This window comes from Camarhynchus parvulus, chromosome 2, assembly GCF_901933205.1.
Source record: "Camarhynchus parvulus chromosome 2, STF_HiC, whole genome shotgun sequence".
Lineage (NCBI taxonomy): Eukaryota > Metazoa > Chordata > Aves > Passeriformes > Thraupidae > Camarhynchus > Camarhynchus parvulus.
The window spans coordinates 79,804,933-79,818,885 of NC_044572.1; the positions used below are offsets into that span (position 1 = coordinate 79,804,933).

The window sequence follows — 13,953 nt, forward strand, 5'->3', positions numbered from 1 at the left end:
GACTGGTAGCTGCTACAGTGAAGGTCCTACTACTTGGCGTGACCTGAGCATGCTTAGGGAAGGCAGGTGCAGATGCTTTAATTCTGTCTCTGAGATGGATAAAACTGCCCTGGGAGTAATGTCAATAGCTTGCTAAATATTCCCATATCCAGAGGTCATGTCTCAGCACACTCGCTTGCCTTCTGGATGATCTTTCTGTAGAAATTCATGTCCCTCCCCTGTATAAGGCAGATGATTTTAGTTATCCTAGAATCATAAGGACATTGCTCTGAACCTCCCACAGTTTGTATGAATGTATGGAAAATGACCCTAAAGCAGAAAGAAATTGCTTGGCACCACCCATCTTCCCCTACCTCAGAGCCTGAAAATGGCATTGAATAACTAATGCCAGTGCCAGGCTTGACAGGAGTGAGGTGTGTTCTGCACAGTGCACTCCTTTATACCACACCCTTCATATCCCGAGAACCTTGGATTGACATGCCCTAGGTAAGGAGGATCATGCCTGTTGATATTTTTCAGGTGGTGATGTGATAGTTGGCACACTTTCCCATGAAACTAAAGCTGGATTATTTTAGTTCTCTTCCCATTCCTAGGTAATTAGCAAAGTCAATCAGCCATTTATTCAGAAAATCAGTTTGATGAGCCATGGGTCTGAGCTCTTGCTCTGACTATCTGTTCTTAGTCTTCCTCTCGTGAGAAAAAGCTATTTGTGTTACCTGAATTTTAGAGGTCTAACTAGAACCTTCTGACTAAAGTAAGAATTATTCTTCAGTCCTCTGTATTCTTGGTATTCCTGCATGACTGGATTCTACTTGAAATTCATTTTACTGGTTTATGGCAGGCTGAAGGACTCCTTGCCCTGTTAGATTCAAAATGACAGCCTATGGCTCACGTATACCATGAGCAGAGTTTACGCAAAGAATCAAAGTATACGGGGTGGGCTGCATTTAGAATGGAGAAATATTTTTGCCCTGAAAATTGTGCATCGTATCTCCACATCTTGTAAGACATCCAGAAAACATGGTTTCACCTGTTTGAAAAATGACACTGGAAAAATATATCCTGACTTAGTGGGACATCTTACCAACAGTAGATACTACTAATGTTCCAGTTTAGCATCTGCACAGTGACCTGTAAATCCACAAATGACAAATCATGTCTTATTCCCTGTCACACTGACAGCTACAGCATGTCCAAGTTAACAGTGAAAAACAGAATTTAAACAACAGCATGTTTTCTTTGACCGCTCATGTAATCTGGAATTGTTTCTCTTTTGCCTGAACATGACGGTATTAGAGACCCTCTGTGAATGATCTCAGTTAACAGTGATTACTTCAGTAGAGGTGACATGAGACTAGCTAGATATTGGGATGTATTTCTTTTGAAATAATCAACTGATGATTTCTGCCAAAATGCTGATGCAAGGTTTGGATCTGTGTTGTGTTTTAGCTGTTTCCTATGTAAATAAATGCACCATATCTCAGTGAGGGCTGTAGTAGCTATGAGTCAGTTCAGAAAGTAAACAGTGACTTTTGTAAGAAAAGGAAAGACAGTCATGGGAGTTCAGAATATCCATCTCTTGATTAAAGGAGCAACTGGAGCATAATGGGGAAGGATGATAAACAGAAGAACCCGACTCTACATCTCCTCCATACAGACCCAGCAGATGCATTGTCTGTGCAAGATGTGCCCCTGGTGTGTCTGTATTACTTTGTGCAAAGGCCTCATATTCTCTGTTTGCTGGAAATGAATGAGGCAGATAGCTCACAGCTCAGGGACTATAAGGTTGTCTACATTGCTGTCTTGGTGAGGAGTTGTTTCTGGTGAACTTGAAGAGGAGCTGAAAGGCTGACAGTCTCTGCAAGCTCTGGACTGTCAAGGTGACATGCAGTTCACTGTGATAGAGAGAAGGAAAAATCACCTCAATTAGAAGATGAGGAAGACTATATCTCTCTGTTTCTGGTGGTGTCTAAATCGGTCTATTTTGAGAGCTTGCCCTCAGTATATAAAGAAGCCTTATTATTCTAGTTACACATCATTCTAGTACAGACTTGAAGATCTATCTCTGTTTAAAAGGATTCAGGAATATTTCAGCTTTTTTTTTTTTCATAGTGATGCGAAGAAAGGCGCAAGGCCATGCTGAGAATTCCTCCTCAGCATCCTCCTATTGTAATTTCTGCAGTTGCTCTTCTAGGACTGGATACCGCTTTCTTCATCATAGAGTCATAGGATCATAAAATGGTTTAGGTTGGAGTGCATCTTAAAGACTACTGAATTCTAACACCTTACCATGGACAGTAACATCTTCCACTAGACCAGATAGCTCAGAGCCCCATCCAGCCTGGCCTTGAACACTAGCAGGGAATGGGACATCCACAACTTCTCTGGGTAACCTGCACGAGTGCCTCAATGCCCTCTCTCCATCTATATTTATCTACCTACTTTATGCCTAGAGGGTAAGAGAAGGAAATTCCAGAAAGAAGTCAAATAATCCTTCTTGTCCTCACTCTGTACCCCACAATGAGCTTTTCTGGTCCATGATTCTGCTTTTCCTACATGTGCTGCCCTTTCAGAATGTCGGTGGAGCTCTTGCCTTTAAAAGAGGGCGGTCTACTCTACTTTAGGTGGAGTCCCCAGCCCTGCAAATACAGGCACATACTCTGTTTGGGGAAAACCATGCTCTATATTTTTACCTTCTTGTTTCTGCCACACAAAGGTAAGTCAGAACTTTCCATCATTTCTAAGGGAGAGAGTTTTTCCAGTTGATGTTATCCAGACCCTACTTCCTAGAAGAAAGTTTCCCCATGAATTGGAGGAAAACCCCTCACCTGCTGATCTTATAGCACCAGAGAGATAAAGGAAGGAGGCATTGGAGTTCAGGGACCAGAGGAACCAGACAACACAAAACTTGCAAGCTGTTATGAAGGGCAGGCGTCTGCTGTGTAATGTGGCAAAAAATGAGGGGTTTCAAGGAGAGTGAATTTGTTTGCTAGAGAGATACAAGAATTCATTCCAGTGCTCCAGGGCTATATGTTTTCTGTCAAGCTGTCTTCTGAGGTGAAGGGAGCAGTATTGAATTAATTGGGCCAGTTTGTGTGTGAGAGAGCAGCGCTAATTAGGACTGTGTAGGGATGCAAGTATAGATGGCAAATCATATATGTTTAGGGGGCAGAGTCAGTTAGGAACCTGCATTGGAACTGGGGGATTGTCCAGTTTTAAGACATTTTGTTGCTTTGGGGAAATGAAAATGCTTTTTTTCAGGTTTTTTTAGATAATAAGGAGGCAGAACAGGATGAAGTAGATAAAGCATAAAAAGAATTGAAAGGAAAGCTAGCCCTAAGTCCTCTCATCTTCTTCTATCTGAAATTCTTTCCCCCTTCCCAGGATTCCTGTGCTTTTCCCACCTTTAATGCAAAGGTCATTGAAAATGGCATAAAAGATACAAAGTGCCTTGCCTTCTTCCCAAATTTAAGGGCCAGTGTCCTCCCTTCCATTTCCACACGTTAGCATTAAATACATAGGGCTGGTGTATGTGCTTTTTATGTTCCTTCTTTGTATAAACTTTAGTAGTGGGGAGAGAAGAGCTGCAGATGAGCCACATCAGCAAAGGGCTATCTTCCCCTACTGAAGGAGACCCCATTCTTGAGATTACTAATTCACCCATTTCCAAATCAAACCTGCTATGCAAATTTGCATGTAGTTTTTCTCTGGGAGACTTGATGTTAGCAAGTATAGATTCTGTTTGTAAATGCTCATTCATACATATTTGTTTCTTTGTGTATCAGTACTTTGAACTTTATGACACAATATGTTATGCGGTGAATTTTGTTTTAATTGGATTTGTATAAATGTATTCAGAAGGCCATGTGACCCCATCTAAGAAACACAAGAATTACAATATTATTACAATATTCTGAGGCCTTAAGTTTTGCAATGTAAAATAAACTACGTAAAGAGAAGACTGAGGCATTAATGTTCTCTCAAAATAAAAGAGAAGAGGAAACACTCATGTAAAATGAGAAACAAGCAACAGCAGGTGTTTTATATTATGCTCTGGTAATATTTTTCTCTCTGGTTAAGAACCCTAACTACTGGGCTCTTCAGTTCCTAGGAGATGTATTTGTCAAAACCTCTAGACTTTTGAAATCCTGATTTATATGTACATAAGCATATTTTGAAAAGGAGGGAGGAAGGGAAGGAAGGAAGGAAGGAAGGAAGGAAGGAAGGAAGGAAGGGAAGGAAGGAGGGAGGGAGGGAAGGGAAGGAAGGAAGGGAAGGAAGGGAGGGAGGGAGGGAGGGGAAGGAAGGAAGGGAGGAAATTATCAACCCTTCTCCAAATTTAGTGGGCCATGAGTCTCCCCATGCAGGTGGGCGCATGCTGCTTGGCCACTCAGCCCCATCCTGTGGGGGACCTGATGTCTTCCATTTGTTCCCCTCTGCGTTACATTTCCTGAGCTCTTTGGCAGCTGTCTCCATTATTCACAGCTCTGACCTGATGAGAGGAAGAAGGAAAACGTGTGTTCTATCTGTATGTGAACTGTGAGGTTTCACGTGGGGCAGGGAGCTGTGAGGAAAGTGACCCTTGCTGTTGCCTTGCAGGAATGTCAGCTCTGCTGGAGAGGAGGCCCGCAGAAGAATGAGGGAGTGTGATGGCCTGACAGATGCATTGCTGTACGTGATCCAGTCTGCTCTGGGGAGCAGTGAAATTGATAGTAAGGTTTGTCGTCTTTGTCTTTTCAGCAGCAAATACAGGTATTCAGGGTACATGGGGACTATAAAGAGACCATTTTTTCATGATATTCTTTTTTTAATGCAGTGTGAGGAATGTCTTAGCAAAGCATAATTTAGCCCATCTCTTTTTTTTTTTTTATGCTGAGCTGTTTATTTTCATGTGCTAAGTATTGTATTTGTACCTGTGCACAGGTAAGCATGTCATCCTCTCTATTGAATTATTGAAGTAGAAAGTATGATACTGGTTTAAGAAGAGCAAATATATCATATTCCATGTAAGGTTCCTTACATTGCTCTTCCAGTTTTACCTTAAAATTTATTTTTAGTACCCTGTATGAGAGCTAATGAGAGTGAGGTAGGCTTAGAAGGCAAACAAGCAAAAATGAATTGGGCAATTAATAGGCAGTTTTGCAGTAAAACCAACATTATTTTTTCTTTGAAGAGGATCAATGAATGCTTTCAATAACAACTGTGTTAAGATGCCTCATTATGTCAACTTTACTTCTCTTAAAATGCTAGGATATGAACAAGCTTCTCCAGAGGTGAAAGGCACTCCCTAATTAAAAAGACTCCAAGCATTTACAAATTGAAGATTTGTAATGCATTAAAGTATTCCAGAGAAAAAAGAAAAAGGCCAGTTTCTTTTGCTTTCAGTAAATGGTGCTAAATTAATTACAGTTGCTGCTCTAGGGCAACCTTGGTCCATTTGCAAACCCCTAGGAATTGCAGGAGAACAGCCTTTTGTGCAGCAAGGTTTCAAAGCCCGCTGGGCTTGTATTTCCAAATACTACTTTACAGAGTTGTCTGAGGACCCCCATGGGTTTATAGATTTGAGAGGAATAACCTCCAGGAGTCTCTGGCTACCATCTGAATCAAATAGGGGAAATTTGCCTGTGAATTCAGGGGACAGAGAGAGGAATTAAGAGAAGCTCATAGCATGAGTTGCTGGGCTAAGAGCATGGCTTTGGTTTTTCTAAGAAAAAAACAAAAACGTTCAAAACACCCAAAAAAATCTCACAACCCATTACCCTGTGATCAGTTTTCCATTAATAGAAGTTAGTAGAGGGATGTTCAGAGGACACCAACCTGTAAGGCAGGCACAACACCTGGCAGCAAGGTTTCGGGCAAACTTGGCTGTTGCCAGCCGCCACTACCCCACCCAGACACTTCCTGCAGAGCAGCCCCCAAACACAGGGGTGTTTTTAACTTCATCAGCTTCAGAGTAGCTTAAAAGCAGCTAGAGTAGAAAAACTAGTGAGCTTGTGCTTAGCCCCTTTATGATGAAACTGAAAACAGAATAAGCATCTCAAGAATCCTTGAAAGTCAAGGAGGAGTGAAGTCTGTCCAGCTGTGTGGTTAGAACCAGCTTTCTTGGCTTGTAGGAGTTCACCTTAATAGAGAAAAGGTGTTGATTGAATTTGAGCCTTGGAAGTTTGCTTATCAGTTTTTAGTTTAAGGTAACGTTGTCCTTGTGATGGCTCAGCTTATGTTTTCCACAAAATTAGAATTTTAAATGCAAAAACTATTATTTATTAAAAGGAAAATTAAAGTTTAGTATTCTAATCAACAAATGCAATCTTCAACTTCAGCATACTATATCAAAAGTGAATAAAATTCATGTTAAAAAAACCAAAGAGGTAGCAAACTTTGAAAAAGAATTATGGTCACTGTGATGTTTGCAAGGCTTTCAGCTATGAAAGCTGCACTAAGAGCACTTTCTAGACACAGACACACACATGCATACTTATTTCTACATGTGGTTATATATTTGGCAGAAATTTCAAATAAGTACAAATGTATTGCGAAATTGTGACATTTCATCTATGTTAAAAAACAGATACGTAAGTGTTCCTGTATAGATGAATCTGAATTCAATGTCACCTCTGGAGCTTTGTGTCATCACAAAAAGCATGTGCTGGGTGCATACCTGGCAGAACCTCATGCCATACATGAAAGGAAGCAAAGCCCCATCTGTTTGCCTCATTGGTGAATATGGCAGAGTATGGTAGAGCTGAAAGCCTCACAGTCATTCCATTCTGGGTTAATGGAGCAAAAGAGCTGGGATGTAGTGGCTATTGCTTTTTATCTCCATAGAGCATTAGAAACAGTTGAAATAAATAGATAGAGAATGGCTTTTTTTAACCATGCTTTCCTCGTGGGGAGAAAATTAAGCTCATATCCTTCTTATTAGGGATAATCAAACCAAATTGAACCAACTAAATGAGCAGGTTTCACGTCTAAACTGAACTTCTTTTAGACTTGGAGAAATTAGGTTGAATTACAAGTGAATTTTCCTCCACTGGGTCTCATCCATTTATGGATTCCTGCTTGCATCTTCTACAGAAGGCACAACATATTAGGGAGATAAATGGATGAAAGGGAAAGGCTGCACACAAGGTATCTGTTTGCAGCCTGGCTAGAAGCAGTAAAGGCAGCAAGACAGATTTCTAGTCCTACTTTTGGGACTGGAGAAACATCATCTGTTCATGCTACAAGTACTTGTGAAATGGAACTCAGACCAAATTTTATGGCAATTTACATAGAATTTCTGCCAGAAAAAAAAAGGTTTTTTCTGATTTTAAAAGGACAAAACCCAGGATCTATTGCCACTTTCTGTAGCATTTTCTATTCCCTGAGGTGGGAGTTTTCTGACATTCGGAGTGTTCAGGTTCTCTTGATCGCTTTTTACCTCAACATCTGTTTCACATGGGGCTCCAGTGTGAAATTCAGAACAACAATAAAAAAACTCCCAGAAAAGTATTGTCCAGACCACTGCTTTGTTACCATAAAAATTTCTGAATCTCTTAACCTGTGATTAACTGGGGAGTACTCAGAAATGTGTACGTAAGAATTGTGCTGGGAAAATGCACGTTTAAAGATAGATGACGTTCCTTCTGCTTCATATTCAGAGTGAGCAAGGGGAGGATTTTAATATTTCTCTGTTTTCTGTATTTTTCTTTTTGTCATACTTTTCAGACCGTTGAAAACTGTGTGTGCATTTTGAGGAACCTCTCATACAGGCTAGCTGCAGAAACATCTCAGGGACAGCAGATGGGAACAGATGAACTTGATGGATTACTCTGTGGTGATGCCAATGGAAAAGATGCAGAGAGTTCAGGGTGCTGGGGGAAGAAGAAGAAGAAAAAGAAATCACAAGATCAGGTAATGAAAGTTATTTGCAGCTGTGTTGTGAGTAGTTGAAGTGCCCATCATTTAAAATATAAATAATTAATGCACTGTATTAGAAATTAAATGCGTGACGCATAATATACAAAACTGTGGTCCTTGTTAATTAGCTGAGAGCTTAAAGTAGAATATGGATCTGGAGTAATAAAATACATTTGCTTGAGAAATTGTACATTATATGGTGCACCTGGAAACTGTAGTCATGGGTACACTGTGAATGCCATAAATACCATAAAATGCCCTTTGAAAGGAAGCCATTCCTAATGAGAAGTGTAATCTGCATATACTTCACACTGTACTTCCACAGAGCCACATGTGTGTAGAAAGGGTTTAATGCAAACAAACATCAGGCTTGTATATGTACACTCACTTGCCTCAAAGTTGGTCTTGTACCATGTCTCTACACATGGAAAGAAAACTGTACAGGACTGAATCAAGTCATATGAGTGAATGTTATAAAAGCATTCATATTTTGATATATTTTATGTTGTTACCAAAGAAAATTTGAAAAGCTAAGCCTTGATTGCTTCCTCAAGTTATTTGACAGGTTATCATTTCGGGTGGGTTGATTGTTAAAGTGTATTTATCTCTTTTTTAATCCTATCAAGAACTTATAATTTGGGGAATACTGACTGTTGTATTGCAGAGAAAGACACTGTTGCATCTGTACACACAGCAAATAGCAATAAGAATGGCTACTGATTTATGGACTTTTTCAGACAGCCTGTACTGGCAGTAATAAGTTTTCCACCTCTTCCTACACTTACTCACTTTTTTGCATTGTAGTTTATTTCTGTTTCAGATTGCTCAAAGAAAATATTTATTTGAGTAAGCAATTAAGTGCACAGGGTAATAAATTATGTCAACCAGTACTGAAAATATTCCTGAGTTCCTGACCCAACTTGTGTTGATGTGGAAAGGATCTAGCAACATTACTAAGCTATAGCTTGGATACTGGAAAATGCAGCACTCGTTACTAGTAAGACTTATTTCACCTACTCTTGTGGTTAAACACCCTATCATCAGATAACTTGAATTTATTATGGCCTTTTGTTGGGATTCCTGTGTTAGGCTACAGTGAGATTAGAAGTGTTGAAGCAAACTAATTTTATCCCATGAAGTAGTCATCATCCCTGTTACTGAATTAACAGTTCTCACACACTGTGCTTGCAGTTATTCAAAGTGCAGGAGCAAAAAATAGTATGTCTGGGTATGAATGCGTCACACTGCAGCTTGGCTTGCTCTCTGGTGCTCTGTTTACTAACACATGCACACACACTCACTAGCTAAAGGCTTTTTAAGTCTTCCGCTTCTCTTTCTTCTGTGACTTTTGGATCTCGCAGTCATGCTTTTAACTCTGTACTGTTGACTCTCTCAGTATTCCCATGAGGCCTCTCTGTACTGTAATGGTTCCCTTTAAAACATTTTTTTGCTCCTCCAGGCCAAAGAGCTGAGCTCTTTTGGCCAATTACCTTTACAATGTGCATGCTTTTGCCTGCTCTTAGATATTTTTTGTCTGTTTCTAGGAGTGCTTATTATCAGCATGTTGCATGGTAAGGATCTCCTCAGAACTGTTAGTGTTGGCTTCATGGAAGGGTTTTATATAATTTTCAAAGTCTAAAGAACAATAAAACTACACACATATTTTTCAGGTTTATGATCACTAGGATTTTCTGCAGCAAGGACATAAATTTACTCTCCAGAACTGATTCTGTTGTGCATAGGACTGCTTTGTCTTACAAGTATTAGAAACATTTTTCTAATGTTTTCTCTTTCATCTAGTTCCTTTAAATCCAGACATCCTACTTCATCTTGCCGTATTCAACGTCTCACATGTGGATATTACTCAGTTCAGGAATTTTAAGGGGGCCTTGTGAGCCTTCTGCAGGTTATTTTCACCACATAATCTTCGATTGCTGTTGAACATTCCAAATGATTTGAAGCATATTATCAAGTTAATATATTATCAAGTTAACTAGAATGCCACCAAAAACAATAGCAGCAAGATCACTGTGCCAGAAACAGTTCTCCTAACTTACCCTCAAAAATGGAAAAGAAAAGCAATATTTTTCATGTAACCACATTTATATTAATACCATAAAATAACTTAAACTGTGATAAGGGTAAATTTAACCTTTTTGTCCATTTATTTTGCAAAAATAAGTACAAAAGTATGTTCAGAGGTACTTGTGCAGTGTGGACACAATTGTCCAATTGTGTGGAAAGACCTGTTCTTTCTGCGTCTTTGTCTTTGTGGTTCCTTTAATACTTGAGAATTTTGTCTTTTCAGGTAAAGCCCAGGGCACAGGCACATCTCTGTCAGTTGTGACACCTCAATGCAGGGGAGTATCCAGTCTATGGTTACTACATTTTATGTTCCCAGAAGATATGTGTTCAGGGTATAGGTTTTTTTAGTTTTATTGGCAGCCCATGGAGTTTTTGCGAAACAAAATTGCTGTTTCAGTCCTTCTCAGAATATAAGATGGACAAAACAGTGTGGAGGAAAATTGTTCAGATTTAAGTGAATGCAATTTTGAAATTTTCCTATTACGCTATCGCTGTAACTTAGTTTCTTCATTTTTATGTGTATTTACTTGAACTTCGTTGTGCATTTATGAGGTAGTCTTTAATTTTTGGATAAAAGTCTTTGTAAAAATATAGTAGAAAAACTACTGTAGTTGCAAAAGAAAAACAGATGTATCATTTTAGACAAAGAATATGGATGAAGATGCACTTTTCTGTACTTACAAAAAATCCTTCACAGAACAGGGGATTTTGTTTCTTAAGCCATAAAACAGAGAAGTTTGATATTAAAGTCACTTTCTCATGGGTTTTCTCTACAAAGAAAGTACAAGTTAATTTCTTTGGTTTATGATTTATGGAGCAAGTATCCCAATTTTTTCTAAGTTATGTTTCAGGTGTAGTCACATGTAAATTACTTGAAAGAAAGAACAGAATTGAGTGGTAGTATAAAATGTGTCTTCTTTCAAAGGCCTTTCAAGAACAAACTGGATTTTTTTTTATTAATGACACCAGTTGTCTATCAGTTGTCTAGAATGGCAACTTCTGTGCATCTTGGAATCAAGTAAGAGATGTGTCTGTGTTCAGATCATAGGTCTAATCACACCTTGCAAATTACTTTACTTAAGGTGTTCCCTTAGGATCACAGGAAACAAGTGTTTTCCACATTTCAGAGTAAAGGTCGGTGGTGTTGAAAGAGCCCACAATTGTTTTTCAGACCTGAGAGAGGTTTCTGAGGCATCTGCTTCGTTGCACAAATTAAATGTTAGAAGAGGCCCAAACCTTCTGAAGGCTTGTGATAATATCTAGGTATAGCACTGGTTTTATCTATGGAAACACAGAAAGCAAAACTTCTGTTAAGGCCTCAGAAAAAATAAGAGAATCTCACTTGGCTTCTGTCTCAAACCTCCAGGACTGTAATGCTCTGCTGTTTTGTTAGTTTTTCTCTGCTGCTTACCTGTGATCAGCTGGTATGAACCCTCACCCCAATAAGCTCTCCAGCCTCAGACCCCTTCATCTCTGACTAGGACCTTGTAGACATCAACCTCTCTGCCTTATATTGTGGCACTCTTCAAATGGAAGCTGATTCTTCCACTGCTGAGAATGCTGTTCATGCTGCTGGCATGCTCACTGCTGCCAACAGATTTATTCTTTGAGCTGTGTGAGAAATGAGGTTTATGACAAAAAGCAGTTAGGGCAAATCAGGTGTATGGTCCAACTTCAGTAAAAAAATGTCAGGGAGTTGTCATTAATCCTTATTTATTTCTTGTTACACAGCCCATTATGTATACATGTGGCGCAATTTCATTTCTTTTCCTTTCTTCTCTAAGAGAAACAGGTTGACTTCTTGGCTTCATGCTTATCTCAAGTTCCCTATCTGTGATCATTCTTGTCAAACCAGAATCTAGCCCAAAGTCTGTTTTTTGATTGGAAGTGACACTTCTGAAATGAGCCTGACCTTCTTTTTCACCTTCTGTCAGGAGCCTTAAGCTGTAACAGCAACATTTCAAGTCATATATCATTAAGAATTGACTGGCACACCTTTTTAGCATGCTTGCTAAATGGCCTATAAATTCTTCTATCTATGTGAAATAGAAGGTTTAAGGCAATAATATTTCAGAAAGCATAAAAAATAAACCTGCCAGATAAGTCTCTTCACGTGGTGAGACCACTATTTTACCAAGTGTGCTTCATGGTCTACCAAGCCATACCAAGCTAATAAGCCAAGAAACAGAGAAATGGTGACAGGCCCTGGGTTTAACCAATAACATGAACTGTGATTAGGGATGAAAAGCTGTGTTGCCAATACATTCTTGCTCAGAAGGAATATTATTTCCACTTGCTGCTTCCTCATCTTGTACCACAAGGTGGTTGTGTCAAATGTTGAGTAGCAAGAATCAACTGTCCTGAGCAATTCCTTACAGAGCATTTTGGAAGACATTTCTGCTTTCTTGCTTGCCAACACAGCATCTTGCCAGATACTCTGTGAGCCTCTCAGTGTCATGTATGGCCAATTTGTTTTCAATGTCAAGACTGCAGGGTTATTAAATATAATTTGTATTTGTCAGTTTGTGGAACATACTACAAAGCCAATTAGGTTCAGCTTTCTGTGGAGAGAAGGGCATGCAGCTTTAACTCCATCCCCCTTCATTTGGGAAGGGTCTGTTTTTAAGCAAAGAGAAAATGTACAAACTAAATTAATATGTTTTTCTTAGCTAATATTAAGCCTAATATTAAAAAGTTGAATAAAGGCATTGGCAATTATTTTAAGAGTGTAATGTATAATGTAAAGTACAATTTAGATGTATTAATATCTGAGATTAATTATAATGATTCAATACATTGAATGTTTTGAAAGCATTTCAAACACCTTTCCTATAATTGCAAATGTTGTTGCAGCAAACTGGGAAAGGTACCTTTATTTATGCAATGATCTCTGCTCTCTCCCACCATGCTCCTGTAGTCTCTGTGTCAGTTAACATCTGCACTTATATTCACTACCTTTATTCAGGCCTGGATGTCTAAACTGAAGTTTGACTTGATGTAAACAGTGGAGAGGAGAAGGCAGTATTCCTGCCTGCTTAGTGCCAGCTGCATGGATTCTGAAATCAAGCTCTGTGACTTGGTTGTATTTTTGTTGCTGAATTCTGATTTCTGCTCTTTTTTCAGTATTGGCCAATTCACCTCTTGGACAGAGCTGTCCAAAAGAGGTTTTTGGACTGACCTGTCTAGGGAGAGCTGCCAGAGACTGTCACAGCTACTAAAGACATTGCAGGATGAGATATCAGTGTCTTCTTAGGGGCCTGTTAATTTAAAAGTCTTTGTAATTTCAGAGATGGTTTTAATAAGCGCTGTGTAATTGCTCATGTGAATTTTGTCACTGCTGCTTCAAGGAGCATAGCTACAGTGTAATCATACTATCCCAAATGTCTGGGATCATTGGAGAGAGGTCTAGATGGTGTTAGACATTGCTGGGGTTTGTTTTAATTTTTTCCTAGATTTTTTTTAGTAGTGGTATTCTGTACAGACTGGATAAAGGAAGTATTCATATGTAACAGGTTTAAATCAAACACTGTTTTTTTGTTATCACAGGAAAGCCTGTGGTCATGTGATACCAATTTAAAAGCAAATCCCAACAATTTGAGGTTGTTAGTAGAAACCCTAAAATCTGCAGAATATAAATATACTTCTCTTGCTGAGCTGAAGCCTTCTCAGGTACTTAGTACAATTGCACTATAAATTTGGATTTACTTTCATTAAAATGAGAGGTGGTGGTAGATAATCTATTGTGCAGCACAGGAAAGCATCTCGATAAGTGATATTTTTCTCCTCTCAAAGTTCCTTACAATTACAAAAATTTGGAAATTTTATTGGAGTACTCTTACTGTCAAAACTCTGTTGTTCTTAAAAGATCTTGGTATTTGGCTTTTTATTTTTCTAGACTTTCATCCTTTTTTTGCACCAGTCTCAGGAAATGAGAGATTTGTATCTCACCCACGTAACAAGCAGTTTGTC

At 39.0% G+C, this 13,953-nt stretch overlaps 1 protein-coding gene across 7 annotated transcripts in view; it reads left to right on the forward strand.

The window, feature by feature from the left end:
- The window catches only part of CTNND2 (catenin delta 2), a 636,038-nt gene that overhangs the window by 533,709 nt on the left and 88,376 nt on the right, over positions 1-13,953 (forward strand). For all 7 annotated transcript variants that reach the window (XM_030971656.1, XM_030971657.1, XM_030971655.1 and 4 more), the window contains 2 exons: positions 4,600-4,717; positions 7,708-7,893. In XM_030971656.1, the coding sequence (XP_030827516.1) occupies positions 4,600-4,717; positions 7,708-7,893 (304 nt within the window). The remainder of the gene's footprint in view (positions 1-4,599; positions 4,718-7,707; positions 7,894-13,953) is intronic.